Source organism: Chlamydomonas reinhardtii, chromosome 2, assembly GCF_000002595.2.
Source record: "Chlamydomonas reinhardtii strain CC-503 cw92 mt+ chromosome 2, whole genome shotgun sequence".
In the NCBI taxonomy this organism is placed as follows: domain Eukaryota; kingdom Viridiplantae; phylum Chlorophyta; class Chlorophyceae; order Chlamydomonadales; family Chlamydomonadaceae; genus Chlamydomonas; species Chlamydomonas reinhardtii.
The window spans coordinates 2304652-2322403 of NC_057005.1; the positions used below are offsets into that span (position 1 = coordinate 2304652).

General features: G+C 68.3%; 3 protein-coding genes across 3 annotated transcripts; all 3 read left to right on the top strand.

The window, feature by feature from the left end:
* Window positions 1-5: 5 nt before the first annotated feature.
* On the top strand, window positions 6-4367 carry CHLRE_02g090600v5 (uncharacterized protein). The gene is made up of 7 exons (XM_043059415.1): window positions 6-333; window positions 878-994; window positions 1596-1898; window positions 2194-2293; window positions 2730-2926; window positions 3286-3392; window positions 3641-4367. The coding sequence occupies exons 1-7, from the start codon at window positions 178-180 to the stop codon at window positions 4182-4184; spliced, it is 1524 nt and encodes a 507-aa protein (XP_042927049.1). The 5' UTR covers window positions 6-177; the 3' UTR covers window positions 4185-4367.
* A 48-nt stretch (window positions 4368-4415) lies between these two features.
* On the top strand, window positions 4416-14462 carry CHLRE_02g090650v5 (uncharacterized protein). Its single transcript, XM_043059416.1, has 8 exons — window positions 4416-4806; window positions 4910-4969; window positions 5152-5221; window positions 5489-5654; window positions 6010-6124; window positions 6356-6497; window positions 6728-7768; window positions 7957-14462. Exons 1-8 carry the CDS (start codon window positions 4565-4567, stop codon window positions 14101-14103), a joined length of 7983 nt encoding a protein of 2660 aa, XP_042927050.1. The 5' UTR covers window positions 4416-4564; the 3' UTR covers window positions 14104-14462.
* A 53-nt stretch (window positions 14463-14515) lies between these two features.
* CHLRE_02g090689v5 (uncharacterized protein) lies at window positions 14516-17744 on the top strand. Its single transcript, XM_043059417.1, has 3 exons — window positions 14516-14767; window positions 15201-15875; window positions 16238-17744. Exons 2-3 carry the CDS (start codon window positions 15222-15224, stop codon window positions 17171-17173), a joined length of 1590 nt encoding a protein of 529 aa, XP_042927051.1. The 5' UTR covers window positions 14516-14767; window positions 15201-15221; the 3' UTR covers window positions 17174-17744.
* The last annotated feature ends 8 nt before the right edge of the window (window positions 17745-17752 follow it).

Genomic DNA, 17752 nt, shown 5'->3' on the forward strand with positions numbered 1-17752 from the left:
GATTTCTCGAGGCATCGTTCTCCTTTGACGACCTGTCGATCCCTGCTTTCAATCCCTCGCTCTGCTCGCATTCGCCATTCACAGCTCGCCCTCTTGAATAATTCGACCATACACATCGTATGCAGTCAAGCAAGTAACAAAGCCAACGACTAGTAGTTTGCCGCGCTTGCGACGAGGATGCCGGCGCCGGGAGCCCGGCGCCAGGAGATCAGCATCGATGGTATAGCGGAGCGAGTACGATGGCTGCCTAGCACGCCACCTGGGCCTGCGGACCTGGACGGCCGGCTCACAAACCATGCACTGGTGGTGTGGGGCAGTCAAGACAGCCAGGAGGTAGGGCCCCGGACGCAGGGGTGGAGGAGCGGACTGGAGGGGCGCGGCACTAGCTTCTGAGGAGGGGGGCCGAGAGGGCTGGCACGTTCGTAGGCCGAGTGAGAGTGTTGCTGGGCGGGGTGGTCAAGGATGCGGATTACAAATGAAGGGACAGCCCGACAAGCGGTCAAGGCCGGGGCGTGTACTGGCGGTGAGGGCCAGTGAGTGTGGGGTTGGGCACAGCAGCAACACGTGCATTTGGGCGGTCGGAGCGCTACATGCGCTCAGGATTTACGTGGGGGTCAGCCACCCCGCGGCCCGGCCTGACGCACCGGCATGGCGCCACGCCGCAAACGTAGGCCGTCATGTAAACCGTACATACACTGCTGCGCCGCTCCTTCCCACTCCACTCCACCTCAAGCAACTCCACAAACCATGCCCACCCCATCGGTCCCCACCCATGCCCAAGCCCACCCACCCACCCACCTACACCCCTCACCCCCACCTCCCACCACCCCACATCACCTACCCACCACCCCACCCCGCCTCCCCCCGCTGCCCCCAGGAGAACTTCCTGGTGGTGCACGACCTGGTGGTCACCAGCCGCGGCAGCTCCGTGCTGCGGGTGGAGGAGGAGGTGGTCACGGCCTTCGCGCACCGCGGCAAGATGACCGACCTGCACGTGAGACATGGCGGGTGGTGGGGGTGGGATTGTAGATAACAGCCTAAACTAAACCGAACCAAGCAAGGGGGAGGGGGGAGTTAGCCATACACGCGAGCGGTGTGTATCAGGGGGGCGAATGGTGGAGAGCAGGCAGAGGTGGAGGGGACGGGAGGGGAGGGGAGGGGAGGGGGAGGGGCACTCGTTCATGCAAGACGGAGTGCTTACATAGCAAGCTCGAAGTGCCGACGTAGACGCAGTAGAACGGCGTGCACGTACCGGTACTGTTGGGGTGGGAGAGGGGGAAGGCGCCGTGAGGGAGAGGGCTGGGCAGGGGTAGTGGTGGAGGCGGCTGGGCCGCTGCGGAGAGGGGCCAGCGCACCAATGTACCGAGCACCTACCCATACAGCAGACTGCCCTACCCGCCCCCTTGCCCGGCGCTCGAGCCCCATGCTCCTCCACACCGTCACGCCCATGCCTGGCACCTCCCCGCACCCCTGGCGCCTGCTATACCTCTGTTCCTGGCTACGCCTTCAGTTCTCAACCAATCATGAAAATGTAACATCGTAACCGTGCATTGTAACCGTGCATTGCAACCATGCATTGTAACCGTGCCACACAGGTGTGCGAGCAGGGCGGCGGCTTTGTGACTGTGCTGTTCGGCACCACCGAGGGCGGCCTGCACCTGCTGCGGCTGCTGGTGCCGCGCACCCCCGGCGCCGGCCCAGGTGACCTGCAGCTGCTGGAGCCGCCGGCAGCCTGGCCGGGCGCCGGCGGGGCGGCAGGCGGCGGCGGCGGCGGGGGAGCAGGGGGAGGGGGAGGGGGAGCAGGGGGCGGCGGCGAGGGTGGCGGCGAGGCGCTGGCGGCGTGGCTGCGGCCGCACCGCGGCGCCGTGGCGGCTGTGGACATGCAGCAGGACACCAAGGTGACAGGGCGGCGGCGTGTGTGTGGATGGGGTGGTGAGGGTGGTGGAGGGCTGGCGCCTTGGGCCGGCGCCAATGGCCCGCTACACGCCACACCGCTGTGGCCATGTGGCCGGGTGCCCCACGGCATGCTGCGTGTCCCACTACCGTATCTGTCTGTCCCGCGCCCCAACCCCACCTCGTGCTTCACCTTCTGTCTGCGCCGCCGCAACACCGCCGTCTACACCATGCAAACATCACACCGTGAGCCCTTACCCGGTCTGCCCCTGCCGCCAACCCCGTTCCGGACCCCCGCAGGCCGTGCTGAGCGCCGGCGCCGACGGCTCCCTCTTCGTGCTGGACCTGGATCAGGTGGCGGCGGCCTGCAGCAGCGGCATAACCGCTGCAACCGCCGCAGGTGAGCAGATGCATGGGTCGTGGCAGCGATGTCGTGTGTGGGGACGAGCTGTGAGCATGTGTGCCCGCACGCGCGCATGCCCAGCTCCGCCGCGAGGAGCTTGCGCGTTTGCGTACGCATGGATGGTTTTTTAAAGTATTAAACAGAAACACCGTGCGTGTGTGGTCGCCTGTGTGTATCTGTGTGTATGTGTAAGGCGAGCTCGCCAGCATTTGTGTGTGTATGCGTGGCGTGTCTGTGTGTGGTTGACGTAGCCCTGCAAACTACTTGGCGTGCCGCCATCAACACACCCCCAACACATGGTGATGTACCACAGCTCGCATATGCGGCTGCAGTTTCTCCTTGCAGCGCGACTGTTTCCTTACGGAATTGGTTCAAAGTTCACCCCCAACACACCGCCAATTACACCCCAACACACCGCAACGCACCGCCGCAGGTAACAACGCCGACGATGACGATGACGACATGGCGGTGGACGGTATGGACACAGGCGACCGCGGCGGGCGGGGCGGCGGCGGCGGCGGCGGCGGCCTGGGAGGCGGCGTGCCTCCGGGCGTGTTGCCGTACAAGGCCGGCAGCGGCTGCGTGGGCTACACGTGCGCGCGCTGGGTGGACCGCAGCCTGTTCGTCACGGTGGGGCGGGGGGTGGGTGGGTGGGAGGGACGGGGGTAAATTTGCGTCCGTGAATGTGTTTGTGTAGTAGTATGAGCGGAAGGGTCTGTCTACGTGTTTGTGTGTGCGCGTGCGGCTGGTGCTCATGGACGCCACGGGTCACGAGGCAGCGCACTGCGGCACTGGACGGCAACATGAGCGGAGGAGCAAGCTGGAGGCATCTCGGCCCCCTGTCTCCGCTCGCCTAACCGCCTCTCATCTTCTTCCTTGGCCCCTTGGCCCGCCGCGGCCCCTCGGCGTGTCCCCCCCGTCTTCTCGAGTTCTTTAAGATGCATGGGGCCCCCCACTTCTTAACTAATCACGAATGTAACCCCCCACAGAGCCGCACGGTGGGCGGACTGGAGGTGTGGGACGTGCGCTGCCCGCCCACCCCCGTCAGCCGCTCTGCGCCCGAGTGGGGAGCCACCGGGCTGGGGCCCGCCGACAGGTGGGGCCGCACGGGGGCGGGGGCGGCGTGGGGGACTGGCAGCTGCACGGTGTGGGTGTGGGTGCGGCGCTACTTGCAGTTGGCAGCTGCTTCCTTCCGGCCTGGTCCTTGCCGGCAGCTCCGCCACTGAGCTGCATCTGCATCTGTGTTCCGCTGCCAGGCTCGAGGACCTGTCCCTGCCCAAGCTCCTAACCCCACAACCCCTCTCCTTGATGCACATGCACGCCCACCTGCACACGCACACGCAGGGGCTGCCACCGCGCCATCTACAGCCTGCAGGTGCACCCCTCCCGCCCGGACGTATGCGCCAGCGGTGGCGCCGGCGGCAGCGTGGCGCTGTGGGACCTGCGGTCCTCCACACGGCCGCTGGGGCTCACGCCCCTTGACGCCAACGCCGGCCCGGTGTGGGAGGTGCGGTTTGACACGCGCGAGGGCGTGGCGTACGGCAATGAGCCGGCGGCGCCGACCGGCGGCTCGGCGGCGCCGCTGCCGGCCGTACTGTACTGCACAGAGGATGGTGCTCTGTGCCGCGTGTCGTCGGCTGGTGCCAGCGCGGACGCCGCCGCGGCGGCGGCGGCGGGCGTGGGGGTTTGGGGCTCGGCGGAGGGCCGGCACTCGGTGGCGGGCTGGGGCGGGGTTGGGGGTGGAGGCGCAGGGTCGCGGCGTGGCGGGCCGCAGGTGCTTGCGCAGCTGCCGGTGGCGGTCAACTCGTTTGACGTAGGCGGGCCGTTTGGCGCAGACGTGGTGGCGGTGACGGACCGCCAGACGCTCATGTACATGCAGTCGGCGTGAGGGTGGGTGATGGGCTGCGTGCCGGTGGGACAGGCAAGGAGGCCTTGAAGTGGACTGTGTACAGGCTAGGCGTGTGAGAGCAGGGGCCGAGTGGGGGTTCCGGCGTGGAGTCTGGCATGAGAATGCGGCATCGCGCCAGCATACTGGATTGTGAATGGTCGATTGCAAAGATCATCTGTTTTGGCCTCCACTATCAACGACAACCTACTTCGAGAGCGCTAAGTAGACTACGGACGAACCGAAGAAGCGGGAAACTTTCACCGTTTCTGAGAAGCGCAAATGATAACAAATGACCTGATCTGAGCTTTAGGTCAATGCTTCACGGCTATATCATGCTTTAGTTCAGCCTGCAAGTGCGAGCGGCGTTGGTTTGAAGAAGAATGTCTGTCGCCTCGCTTGCCGCGGGGGCGGACGTCTCTTTGTTCGGACCAGATGAGCTTCAAGTACATCAGCAACTCCTAAAACTTGAGCGGGATATCCAGGTTGCCACTGATCGCATCGCTAACTCGGCTGCAAGCAGCGCAAATGCGCCTGCTGTCACAGACAAGCAGCTGCAGGAGCTTTTGTCGAGCGTAAGAGGCCAGATCAGGGACTTTGAGCTCCTAGCGGAGGAGCAGGACACGTAAGTCCCGCCGCTGCCCCGCTGCTGCCTGCAAACGGTGTCCCCTGTCTTCGAACCGCAAGCCCCAACGGAGCCCCCGATTTCGTTGCCCTCCGCACCACAGGGATGAGCACACGGACGCGGTGGAGGCCTGTGTGGAGCTGCACCAGGCGGAGTACACCAGGTGCGGGGTGTCCCGACGCCGTGTGTCTGCCAACTTGAGGGGTGATGCGTCCATACCGTACGCGGCCGGTCGCTGCCGGCCTCCCTGCCAGCCCAGCACCTTCCACTGCGCCTGGCACTTTTTGGTGATGCTCAGGAGCAACGTGTATGACCCCAGCATTGCCGCCTTGACGCGATGCACAGGCTTGCGGCCGGCATCGCCGCCGCCAAGGGGCAGGCCAAGCGCCAGCAGCAGCAGACGGCTGAGCAGCAGGTGCGCAGCCCGTAACAGGCTGAAGCATGTGTAAGCTAGTGACTCCGGGTGACATGTAGGCACCAAATGAGTTCTGGCCGCCAAGGCACTGGGGTTACGCCGCACGTGCTCGCGGCAAAATACACCGCACGTGCCTTCGCGCGGCCGGCCTGTCCCTGACCGACTTGCCCATGTTACCCAAATCCTCATTCTCACGACTCGGCATCCCCGGTGCCCCCTCACTTCCTCGCCCGCGGACCCGTCTCATCGCTGCTTCCCACTCCCCAGCGGCGCGAGCTGTTCGCCGGCGCCAGCCTGCCGGTGCTGCAGCGCGAGTACAAGAGTGTGGCGGAGGCGGTGCAGGCCACCAGCGAGGTGACGGAGAGCCTGCAGCGGGCGCGCGCGCTGCTGACTCAGCAGATCGACCAGACCGGCGCCACCATGGCTGTGCTGGGTGAGGGCGGGGGGTCGCGGGGGGCGGGGGGTAAAGCGGGCCGGGCGTTCAGGAGGGGGGGGTCAGGGGATGGCGGGGGCATCTGGAGGAAGGGATGGGGGCACTGGGGAATGGGGTCGGGTTGGGTGGCGGGTATTGGGAAGCAGGCCGGGCGTTGCTTGGAGCTGGAGGGGTTTGGGCGGGAGCATGGGGCTGGGCGCGTGACGTGCCCGAAGCGCTCCATTCAGGTCCGAACCGCACCCTGTGACCCCAGCCACAACAGTCAGTGCACAGTAGCTTCGGCACGCCGCGGCAACGTGTCTGCCTGCGTGACGTCTGGTCTGGTCTTGCCCGCCCTGGTCTGGTCCCGCCGCAGACTCCAGCAACAACACGCTGGGCCAGGCCAAGGACGAGTTCGTGGGGCAGAAGCAGCTCAACAAAAAGGGCGCCAAGCTGCTCGGAACCATCCAGAAGCAGGAGAAGCACGACAGGTGCGGCGGGAGCGTGTGAGCGGCGGCTTGTGGCGGAGCGCGTTTTAAATGAGGGGCGGCGCGCAGCCCTGCGGGCCGCGCCAGAGACGGGGCGCCGCTGGCACTCATGCGCTGACGGCCGCAAAGAGCCCCGATTCACTGCAAGCGGGCTGTGCTTCCATGGCTGCCGGTACGTTTGAACACCCCACGAGTACCGTACTGATGATGCGACTCACATGGCCGATGTTGCAGGCGGCTGCTGTGGCTGGGGCTGCTGCTGTTCCTGCTGACGGCCGGCTACATCGGCTACAAGCGCGCGCCGGCGGTGGTGCGCGCGCCCGTGGACATGGCGCTGGGCTCGGCAGCGGGCGCGGCGCGGGCGGTGTGGAAGCAGGTGGGCGCGGGGCGGTTGGGGCATTGGGGCTGAGGGGCGGGCGGCGGAGTGAGGTCGTCGGGGCGCTGTCGTGTTATGGGAAGGCTCATCGCGCGGTCAGGGCCGTCGATACGGGGCGTCGAGTCTACGCGGGGGCCGGCTGTCTACTGTCAAACCTTTCAGCTGCGGTCTCAAGCTAACTCCTCTCCCACGGCCACAAATGCCCGCGCCCGCCGTCGCTTTCACTGCAGGCGCAGCCGATGCTGCGGGAGCGCCTCACCAAGCTGCTGCCGGCGGCGTCCGAGGACGGCCCCGCGGTGTTCATGCCGGGGCCGCCGCCGCACCGGAGAGGCGGCGGCGCTGGCGGCGAGGAGCAGGACGAGGCCGCAGGGCACCCAGTCGGCGACGAGGAGCCGCAACAGCACCCGTCGGAGCAGCGCGAAGAGCACGAGCAGCAGTACGAGCAGCACGAGCGGTACGAGCAGCCGTACGCGGCAGGGGACATGCCGTACGGCAGCCTGGACGAGATGTACGGCGCTGGCGCGGCGGCGGGCGTGGCGGGCGTTGACACGCACGTACGGGATCAGGATCAGGACCCGCACCGGCACCGCCACCACGACCACGACCACTACGGCTCGGACCACGATCAGGACCGCGATCAGGACCATTATCACGCGCACGACCACCACGGCCACCGGCAGCATCACCAGCCCCATCAGCACGGCGCGGGTGCGGGGGCGGGCGGTGACACCGGCGGCGCCTCGCACGGCTCATCCCCCGATCTGCACCAGCAGCACCAGCAGCACCAGCAGCACCAGCAGCACCAGCAGCACCAACGGCAGCTGGAGGAGCACGGCGCCAATGAGCCCGACCCCTGGGAGCAGCCCGACCCCTGGGCACTGCCCCAAGAGGAGGAGCCGCAGCAGCAGGAGGAGGCAGGGGAGCCGCTGGCAGGTGGCCAGTTCGCCTACGAGGGCGAGGACGGCGCCCAGCCGGCTGACGCCGCCGCTCACGGCCAGGACCAGCAGCAGCGGGAGAGGGAGAAGGAGGTGGAGAGGGAGATCGCCACTGGTGCTGACACGGGCGGTAACGCGGGCGCTGACGCGGGCGGTAACGCTGATGCTGGCAATGTCGATGTCGACCTGGACCCCTGGGCGGCCGCGGCGGAGGGCGCTGATGCATTTGCGGAAATGGACGCGGAGCACGAGCTCGAGCTCATGGCGGATCGGGAGGAGCAGCAGGCGCAGGAGCAGCCGGAGCAGCCGGAGCAATCGGAGCCGGAGGCTGACCAGGTGGGTGTGGCTGCGGCCTGTCCTGTGATTGCGGGGCACGGCGAGCTTCTGGCGCGTGTACGAGGCGAGGCACGGCCGTTTGGCCCCGCAGATATCCTGGTCTCGCACAGAGCTCATAACGACCGATAGCCCCCCCCCCGACAAGAGCAGCGCACCCTGAACACACGCCCCAACGCGCCGCCATGCAGGACGCCGCGCCTACTCCTCCTGCGGCCGCCACGCCTGCTGGCGAGCTTGAGGAGGACGACGAGGCCGCCTTCAACTCCTTCGTGTACGATGACGAGGAGGAGGAGGTGGCGCCCGCGCCGCCCTCCATCCAGCCCTCCTCGGCCGATCTGTCCATGGCCGCCGCGTCGGCCTACTTCGAGCTGGAGGGCGAGGACGAAGCAGGCGTGCAGCAGCCTTCGGCTGCCGATGCCGCGGGCGACGCGGCGGCGGCTGATGTCGCTAATGGCGCGGCGGACGCGGCTGAGCCGGAGCTTGCCGCTTCCGAGCCCGAGGCAGATGCTGAGGCCATGGAGGCCGAGGCCGCCGCGGGTGGCGAGGTCACACTGGAGGCTGCTGAGCCCGAGGCCACCGCGGCGGCTGAGGAGGAGGGCGAGGAGGAGCCGGAGGAGCAGGATGGGCCCCAGCTGTTCACAACCGACGGTGTGCCGCTGCGCCCCATCACCTACCTCGACAAGCGGGGCCGCCCCATCACGCCCGAGCAGGCCGCGGAGGCCAACGCGGCGGCAGCTGCCGCGGCGGAGGCCGCAGCCCAGGAGGCGTTGGCTAAGGAGGCGGCTCAGATGGCGGCAGCGGCAAAGGAGGAGGAGGATGCTGCTGAGGTGCCAGCCGCAGAGCCCAACGCCGCTGGTGGCGAGGTCTCACTTGCTGAGCCCGAGGCCGCTGCGGCGGCTGAGGAGGGCGAGAAGGAGCCGGAGGAGCAGGATGGGCCCCAGCTGTTCACACCCGACGGTGTGCCGCTGCGCCCCATCACCTACCTCGACAAGCGGGGCCGCCCCATCACGCCCGAGCAGGCCGCGGAGGTCAACGCGGCGGCAGCTGCGGCGGCGGAGGCCGCAGCCCAGGCGGCGTTGGCTAAGGAGGCTGCGGCGGCCGCCAAGGCTGACGAGGAGGATGCTGAGGAGCAGGCCACGGACGCTACGGATGCCGCAGACACCACAGAGGAGGAGGAGGCTGCCGAGCCCAAGCTGCGCGCCTCACAGGCCATGGCCGCCAGCGTCAAGGCCGAGGGCCCCGCGCCCCGCGACCGCTTTGAGGGTCTGCGCAAGATCGCTCGTGAGAAGGGCGTGAGCGCCCTGCCCTGGTGGCTGCGCAGTCACCTTGCAGACGACCCTGAGTTTGCCGGCGAGGTGGCTCGCCTAGAGGCAGCCCGTGCTGCCGAGGCCGCGTCCGGCAAGGCGGCGGCGGCGGCGGCAGAGGAGGAAGAGGAGGCCGCGGCCGAGCCAGAGTCTGAGCCGGAATCAGCATCTGATGCAGCCACTGGAGCGGCAACCGACACAGACACTGCCTCTGAGGCTGGCAGCGATGCTTCTGCCAGCACTGCCGCCGGCGCGCCCGCAGTGCCCGACCCTGCCCCAGATGACGCCCATGCCTCCGCCGACACCGACCCTGCTGGCGATGCCGAGCAGCCCGCCACCGCTACCACTGCCACGGGCGCTGCTGCCGGCACCGACGCCGCCTCGGCAGCCGCCACGCGGGCCGCGCCCTCGGGCGACCTCCGCCTTCAGGGGCTGCGCGAGCACGCGCGCAAGAACGGCGTCCGCAAGATGCCGGTGTGGCTGCGCGCCCAGCTGGCGAACGACCCCGAGTTTGCGGCGGCGGTGGCCCAGGCGGAGCGGGAGCTCGCGGCCCGGCCGCAGCAGCCCGAAGACGAGGAGGAGCAGGAGCCGGAGGAGCAGGAGGGGCCGCAGCTGTTCACTCCCGACGGCGAGCCGCTGCGGCCGATTACGGTTCTGGGCGGCTCGGGGCGCCCGGTGGCGACGGAGGAGGCGGCAGTGGCCATCGATGCAGCTGCAGGCAAGGGGGCCGTGGTGGCTCAGGAGGAGGCGACAAAGCAGGAGGCAGGAACAGCTGCCGCCGATGCTTTTGACACTCCGGCGGCGGCTGAGAAGCCGGCAGCTGCTGAGGCTTCTGAGGAGCAGGCAGAGCCGACCGCGGACGCCGCAGAGGAGGAGGAGGCTGCCGAGCCCAAGCTGCGCGCCTCACAGGCCATGGCCGCCAGCGTCAAGGCAGAGGGCCCCGCGCCCCGCGACCGCTTTGAGGGTCTGCGCAAGATCGCTCGTGAGAAGGGCGTGAGCGCTCTGCCCTGGTGGCTGCGCAGTCACCTTGCAGACGACCCTGAGTTTGCCGCCGAGGTGGCTCGCCTAGAGGCGGCCCGTGCTGCCGAGGCCGCGTCCGGCAAGGCGGCGGCGGCGGCAGAGGAGGAGGAGGGCGAGGAGGAGCCGGAGGAGCAGGACGGGCCGCAGCTGTTCTCCCGCGACGGCGAGCCGCTGCGCCCCATCACCTACCTCGACAAGCGGGGCCGCCCCATCACGCCCGAGCAGGCCGCGGAGGCCAACGCGGCGGCAGCTGCAGCGGCGGAGGCCGCAGCCCAAGAGGTGTTGGCTAAGGAGGCAGCTCAGGCGGAGGCGGAGGCAAAGGAGGAGGAGGATGCTGCTGAGGTGCAGGCAGCAGAGCCCAACGCCGCTGGTGGCGAGGTCTCACTTGCTCAGCCCGAGGCCGCTGCGGCGGCTGAGGAGGGCGAGGAGGAGCCGGAGGAGCAGGACGGGCCCCAGCTGTTCACACCCGACGGTGTGCCGCTGCGCCCCATCACCTACCTCGACAAGCGGGGCCGCCCCATCACGCCTGAACAGGCCGCGGAGGTCAACGCGGCGGCAGCTGCGGCGGCGGAGGCGGCAGCCCAGGAGGCGTTGGCTAAAGAGGCTGCCGCCGCCAAGGCTGACGATGAGGATGCTGAGGAGCAGGCCACGGACGCTACGGATGCCGCAGACACCACAGAGGAGGAGGAGGAGGAGGCTGCCGAGCCCAAGCTGCGCGCCTCACAGGCCATGGCCGCCAGCGTCAAGGCCGAGGGCCCCGCGCCCCGCGACCGCTTTGAGGGTCTGCGCAAGATTGCTCGTGAGAAGGGCGTGAGTGCCCTGCCCTGGTGGCTGCGCAGTCACCTTGCGGACGACCCTGAGTTTGCCGCCGAGGTGGCTCGCCTAGAGGCGGCGCGTGCTGCCGAGGCCGCGTCCGGCAAGGCGGCGGCGGCAGAGGAGGAAGAGGAGGCCGAGCCAGAGTCTGAGCCGGAATCAGCATCTGACGCCAGCATGGCAGACAAGAGTGCCGGCGTTAGGGCTGCCACTGGCATTGCGCCAGATGGTGGTGCTATTGCTGCTGCTGGACAGCCCGTTGCTGTGTCGCCGCCCAGTTCTCCCACGGCCGCTGATTTGGCTGTCGCCGCCGCAACCACCTCCTTGCATGTGGAGGCTGAGGCCCCAGACCCGGCGGCTACGGACGCCGGTGCTGGTGCAGCTGCCGTTGCCGCGGAGCCTAAGGCAGCTACCGCTGCTGCTGTGGCCTTGGAGGCTGAGCCGGAGGCCGAGGCTGCTGAGCCCGAGGCCGCTGCGGCGGCTGACGAGGAGGGCGAGGAGGAGCCGGAGGAGCAGGACGGGCCGCAGCTGTTCACACCCGACGGTGTGCCGCTGCGCCCCATCACCTACCTCGACAAGCGGGGCCGCCCCATCACGCCTGAACAGGCCGCGGAGGTCAACGCGGCGGCAGCTGCGGCGGCGGAGGCGGCAGCCCAGGAGGCGTTGGCTAAAGAGGCTGCCGCCGCCAAGGCTGACGATGAGGATGCTGAGGAGCAGGCCACGGACGCTACGGATGCCGCAGACACCACAGAGGAGGAGGAGGAGGAGGCTGCCGAGCCCAAGCTGCGCGCCTCACAGGCCATGGCCGCCAGCGTCAAGGCCGAGGGCCCCGCGCCCCGCGACCGCTTTGAGGGTCTGCGCAAGATTGCTCGTGAGAAGGGCGTGAGTGCCCTGCCCTGGTGGCTGCGCAGTCACCTTGCGGACGACCCTGAGTTTGCCGCCGAGGTGGCTCGCCTAGAGGCGGCGCGTGCTGCCGAGGCCGCGTCCGGCAAGGCGGCGGCGGCAGAGGAGGAAGAGGAGGCCGAGCCAGAGTCTGAGCCGGAATCAGCATCTGACGCCAGCATGGCAGACAAGAGTGCCGGCGTTAGGGCTGCCACTGGCATTGCGCCAGATGGTGGTGCTATTGCTGCTGCTGGACAGCCCGTTGCTGTGTCGCCGCCCAGTTCTCCCACGGCCGCTGATTTGGCTGTCGCCGCCGCAACCACCTCCTTGCATGTGGAGGCTGAGGCCCCAGACCCGGCGGCTACGGACGCCGGTGCTGGTGCAGCTGCCGTTGCCGCGGAGCCTAAGGCAGCTACCGCTGCTGCTGTGGCCTTGGAGGCTGAGCCGGAGGCCGAGGCTGCTGAGCCCGAGGCCGCTGCGGCGGCTGACGAGGAGGGCGAGGAGGAGCCGGAGGAGCAGGACGGGCCGCAGCTGTTCACACCCGACGGTGTGCCGCTGCGCCCCATCACCTACCTCGACAAGCGGGGCCGCCCCATCACGCCTGAACAGGCCGCGGAGGTCAACGCGGCGGCAGCTGCGGCGGCGGAGGCGGCAGCCCAGGAGGCGTTGGCTAAAGAGGCTGCCGCCGCCAAGGCTGACGATGAGGATGCTGAGGAGCAGGCCACGGACGCTACGGATGCCGCAGACACCACAGAGGAGGAGGAGGAGGAGGCTGCCGAGCCCAAGCTGCGCGCCTCAGAGGCCACGGCCGCCAGCGTCAAGGCCGAGGGCCCTGCGCCCCGCGACCGCTTTGAGGGTCTGCGCAAGATTGCTCGTGAGAAGGGCGTGAGTGCCCTGCCCTGGTGGCTGCGCAGTCACCTTGCGGACGACCCTGAGTTTGCCGGCGAGGTGGCTCGCCTGGAGGCGGCCCGTGCTGGCGAGGCCGCGTCCGGCAAGGCGGCGGCGGCGGCTGAGGAGGAAGAGGCAGGCGCGGCCGAGTCGGAGGCTGACGCCACCGCTGACGCTGACGCTAGCGCCGGGGCTGAGAGCGTTGCTACCCCGCCTACGCAGCCCGCGCCCGCTGCCGCCGGCGCAGCTGCCACTACCACACGGCCTGCCGTGTCAGCAGTGCCAGAAGCCGCCGCCATCGCTGCGCCGTCAGCGGCTGCTGTTGGCGGCGCTGCACCTGTGCCCGAGGCCGCTCCGGCGGCGCCTGCGGCCGGAGCTACGGCCATCCAGGCGGAGACCGTGGCTGCTTCATCTACTGCTGTTGAGCCCGAGCCCGTTGCGGCGGAGCCAAAGGTGGAGGTCACCGAGTCGGCCTCTGCTGCTGCTTCTGCTGCAGTGCATACTAGTTTGTCTGCTGCGGCGGCGGCTGCAGCGCCCCAGGCCGCGGCTGCACCGCACCAGGCGGCTGAGCCGGAGGCCGAGGCTGCTCAGCCCGAGGCCGCTGCGGCGGCTGAGGAGCAGGGCGAGGAGGAGCCGGAGGAGCAGGATGGGCCCCAGCTGTTCACACCCGACGGTGTGCCGCTGCGCCCCATCACCTACCTCGATAACTGGGGCCGCCCAATCACGCCCGAGCAGGCCGCGGCGGCCAGCGCGGCGGCAGCTGCCGCGGCGGAGGCCGCAGCCCAGGCGGCTCGGGCGGTGGAGGTGGAGGCGGCGGCAAAGGAGCTGGCCGCTGAGGAGGGGGCGGCGCAGGAGGCTGCAGCTAGGAAGAAGGAGCAGGCTCAGACGGCCGCTGCAGCCCAAGCGGCAGCGGAGAAGGCACAGGCAGCGGCGGCGCAGGAGGCCGCTGCAGCTAAGGAGGCGGCAGTGGCCCAGGAGGAGGAGGAGGCTGCCAAAGCGGCCGCTGCGGCCCAGGCGGCCGAGGCGGCGGCACAGGTTGCTTCAGCTCAGGCGGCGGCGGAGGCTGCCAAGGCGGAGGCAGCTGCCGCGGCGGAGGCAGCAGCGCAGGCAGCAGCTGCTAAGATGGAAGAGGAGGCTGCGCAGGCAGCCGCGGCAGCCCAAGCGGCGGCGGCACAGGCGGCGGCGGCGGCTCAGGAGACCGCGGCGGCTCAGGCGGCTGCGGCGGCGGTCAATGAGGAGGAGGAGGAGGCTGCAACGGCGGCCGCTGATGCAGCCTCGCAAGTAGGGAGCCCGGCAGCGGCGGAGCAGAAGGGGGAGGAGAGGCATGTTGAAGAGGAGGAGGTGGAGGAGGAGGAAGCGGAAGCAGGGGCGGTGGATCAGGCGGAGGTACGCAGCGCCAAAGGGCACCATGCGCATACGGAGCTGTAGGTTGGCGTCCGCATGGGCAGTAAGGAGGGAATGCATTAGGATTTAGGAAGAAGACATCAAGTATTTGTTACCTCGTTAGCAGGAGGCGTGCAGGCAAGAATGGATTGAGGGGGAGCGTGAACCATGAGCGGCGCTAGCGCTCCGGCTTTGAGCACTCGCGGGTGTGGGTTGCGGATGTGGTTGTGAGGATTGCGGAGGCAGGCAGGCAGGGGAGCAGGTTGAGCGTCACATTTGAAAGAGAAGTATGCCTATCAGGGCATGCTACTTAGACAACAAGCATGCAGGAAGTGCGCCGTGTAACGATCGGGAGCTTCCGGGTCGCCGGGTTCGTGCGGTGCAATGTGTAATGGCCTCGGCACACATAGCTTGCCCTGCCTATTCACCTGCAACAATAAATATGTATGATATAGCATACCTAATCCAGCAGCGAGCGCTAGCTGCCGCTGCTCCATTTTTAAAGCATGCGCCATCTGCTCTACACCCGCTGTTCTGGCTGGCCACGGTGGAAGGACTCATCGGCGCAAACTTTTTGCTGTTAATTTACTTTGGCGAGGGCTTGAAGCATCGCGCGCTTCGCGGCCTCTGGTTGCTCACGTCTACGCCAGTCGCGCTCTCGCTGGTGCCGCTGGCGATAGGGGACATCACAAAAGCATGCTGTGTCCAGGTGCGCCTGAGCCTGACCCGTTCGAGAAGCCGGGCCAGTTCTAGGTTACGGTCGCCGTCTGCCAGCCCAAGAGCCCGCCGTCTGCCAGCCTAGGAGGGCGGTTGGGGGCGGCAAGGACGGCAACGTTCGCACTTGCCCGCGGCCGGCACCGAGTCTAGCTCGCTGTCGGCCATCAACTGATGTTATAAAACAACCAGACTCTTGGCTCTAGCCGGCGGTGGCGCATCTCGCCTGCCGAGCGCCCCAGTGCCTGCGCTACTCGGATTGGCCACACCGCTATGCCCCGCTTCTCTGCCCGCTTCTTGCTCCCCCGCCCAGCTCCTCCTCCCCTCCAACCCACCACCGCTCCCCTCCCCGCTCCTCACTCCTCCCCATCCCTCCCCTCCCCTCACCATCCCCCAACCCCGCGCCCCTCCCCCCTCCCCCAACCCAGATCGCCGGCGCCTTCTTCGCCATGACGCTGTTCGCGGTGCAGTACGGCTTCGTGGCCGACCCCGCGCCCCAGCCCCGCAACCCCTGGAGCTACTTCCTAGCGGGGCTCCTAGATACCTTCCTGCCCTTCGAGGAGGGAGGCGGCGCGGCGGTGCGCGCGGCGGGCGGCGCCCAGTCCTCGGCCGCGCGCGGCCCAACCCCCGCCTCTGACCCGAAAGCAGCGGAAGGCGTGGACAAGGACACGGACGCTCAAGCTAGCGCTCACGCAGACTCTGACCCATCTGGGTCGGGCCGGAAGGGGCCCCTAGCTGGCGGCGCAGTCGCCGCAGCCACCGTCGCTGCCGCGGAGCGGCAGCGGCAGCGGCGCCGTGCCCAGCTGGAACGGCAGCCGCTGGCCGCTCCCGGCGCCAGCTACCCCGCCGCCGTGGCCCGGCTGCTGCTGGAGCTGGTCGTGCAGTACCTCATCTATGACGCCGTGCTGACGCTGGTGGTGAAGCCGCTGGCGGTGTTTGACGCCGCGGGCGGCGGCGGCCCGCCGCTGCTGGGCGCCGCCAGCGTGGCGGCCTCGGTGGGCTTCACGGTGGTGTTGTACCTGCACTTCACGTTGTCGTACCGCGGCATTCTGGTAATGTTATCGGTGGTAAAGCCGGAGCTGCTGTGGCGCTGCCGGCACCAGGTGGGTGGCTCGGGGAGGGAGGAAAGGGGTTGTGTGTGGGTTTGGGTGGGGGTGTGGAGAGCCTTTGGGTGGGTTGAGCGGGCGGGCGGCAGGAGGTGGCCGAGCATAAGGGGGCCGGCTGACGGTTGGGCGCAATGTGGGTCGGGCGCATGTGGGAAAGAATTGCGGGGGCTGGGGTGGGCTGGTCTGTGTGCTGGGGCGGGCAGGGAGCGTTGCGGGTCGGGCCGTACCACGCTTTTGCACAAGAACGGCGTCCAGGATAGAGATTGGAGTTGTTCGGAGGCTGGGGACTTCAACCAGTACTGATGCTTTGCTTGTCTGGTGGCTGCTCACTCATCGCCCAACCCGCACCTGACGCGCAGTTTCGTGAGCCCTGGCTCGCCGCCACCAGCTCTGTGGGTGAGCTGTGGCAGCGCTGGCACCAGCTGTTCCGAATGACCTTTGTGCGGCTGGCCTACCGCCCCGCCCGAGCCCTGGTGCGCCGCCTGATGCTGGCGGCGGCGGCCGATGGCGGTGGCGGTGGCGCTGGTCGCTCACGCAGCAGCGGCAGCACAAGCAGCAGCGAAGGTAAGATGGGGCCCGACGGCGGCGACAGCAAGGGCGAAGGCAAGGGCGGAAAGCACCAGGCACACGCCCACGCCGACGCACGCAGCAACATTGCCGCCATCAACGCCGCCGCCCCCAACGGCGTCGCCGCCGCCACCAGCTCCGCCGCCGCCATCGCCGCCGCCCCGCCCTCCAAGTTTGCGAGGCGGCTGGAGGAGGCGGCGGGCCTGGTGGCGGTGTTCGCGTTGAGCGGCACCATCCACGAGTACATGTGTTGGGCCGCGTTTGGCGGCGCCGGTGGCTGGCAGCTGTCCTTCTTCCTGCTGCACGCCGTAGCCGTCCTATTGGAGCAGGCGCTAGGGTTGCCGTTGGCGCCTGAGAGCGACTACGCCGCAATAGCTGCTGCTGCTGCCGCCGCCGAGGCAGCGCAGGCGGTAGCAGCTGGCGGCGGCGGTGCGGGGGCGGATGCGGCGAAGGCGGCGCGGGGCAAGTGGCGGCGGCGGCGGGCGGCGCTGGCGCGGGCGGCGGTGCGCGTCGTTCACGGCGCGTGTGTGTTGGCGTTTAACTTCCTGACCAGCGTGCTGTTCATGCGGCCTTGGCTCCAGGGCAACTACCACACCGAGTTCTGGCACCCCGTGTCGCCGGTGGGGTGGGCGGTGCGGCGGCTGCGGGAAGCGCTGGCGGTGGCGGGGGTGGCGGCGGGGGCAGCAGGTTGGGTTGCAGGCGGGGTGGATGTGGGCTCGGAGCTGTAGAAGGCTTGTCAGCGCCAGGGTGTGTTGAGCCTGCAATGTCGCAGATGTGTCGTATCTTGTCAGTTTTACGCATCCCGGTATCCCGGCGTGGATATACGAATGACGCAGCACCTGTGGCCTGACGCATGAATGTATGAATGCATGCACGTCAAGCTGACCGATGTACACCGTGAATTTATGTGAGGGATCAGGCCAAGTGGGCAGGAGTGCGGCAAGCCGGCAAGCATGCACGACAAGCATCAATTGCCTAAACCGTACGTGGCATGCCCTGAGACTGCAGTCGATAAAACATGACACGTCCAGGTGGCCTGGAAATGCGAACATTGATGTACCGGTACTACGAGTCGTGTGTCTGACACTGAGCATAATGGTGGGCATTTGCATGCTTAGGGGCATGAGCGCGGGCCACCCAAGCACTAATTATATTACAGCGAAAAGACCACCCACAAGGTTTGCATGCTTGGTGGCATGAGCGCGGTGGTGGCAATGGAGCCATGCGTGTAGATGACACGTCTGCATTTACTGTACCGTACTGTCGTCATTGTGTCACACTATGTAAGTCTACTGCCGCCGCCATCT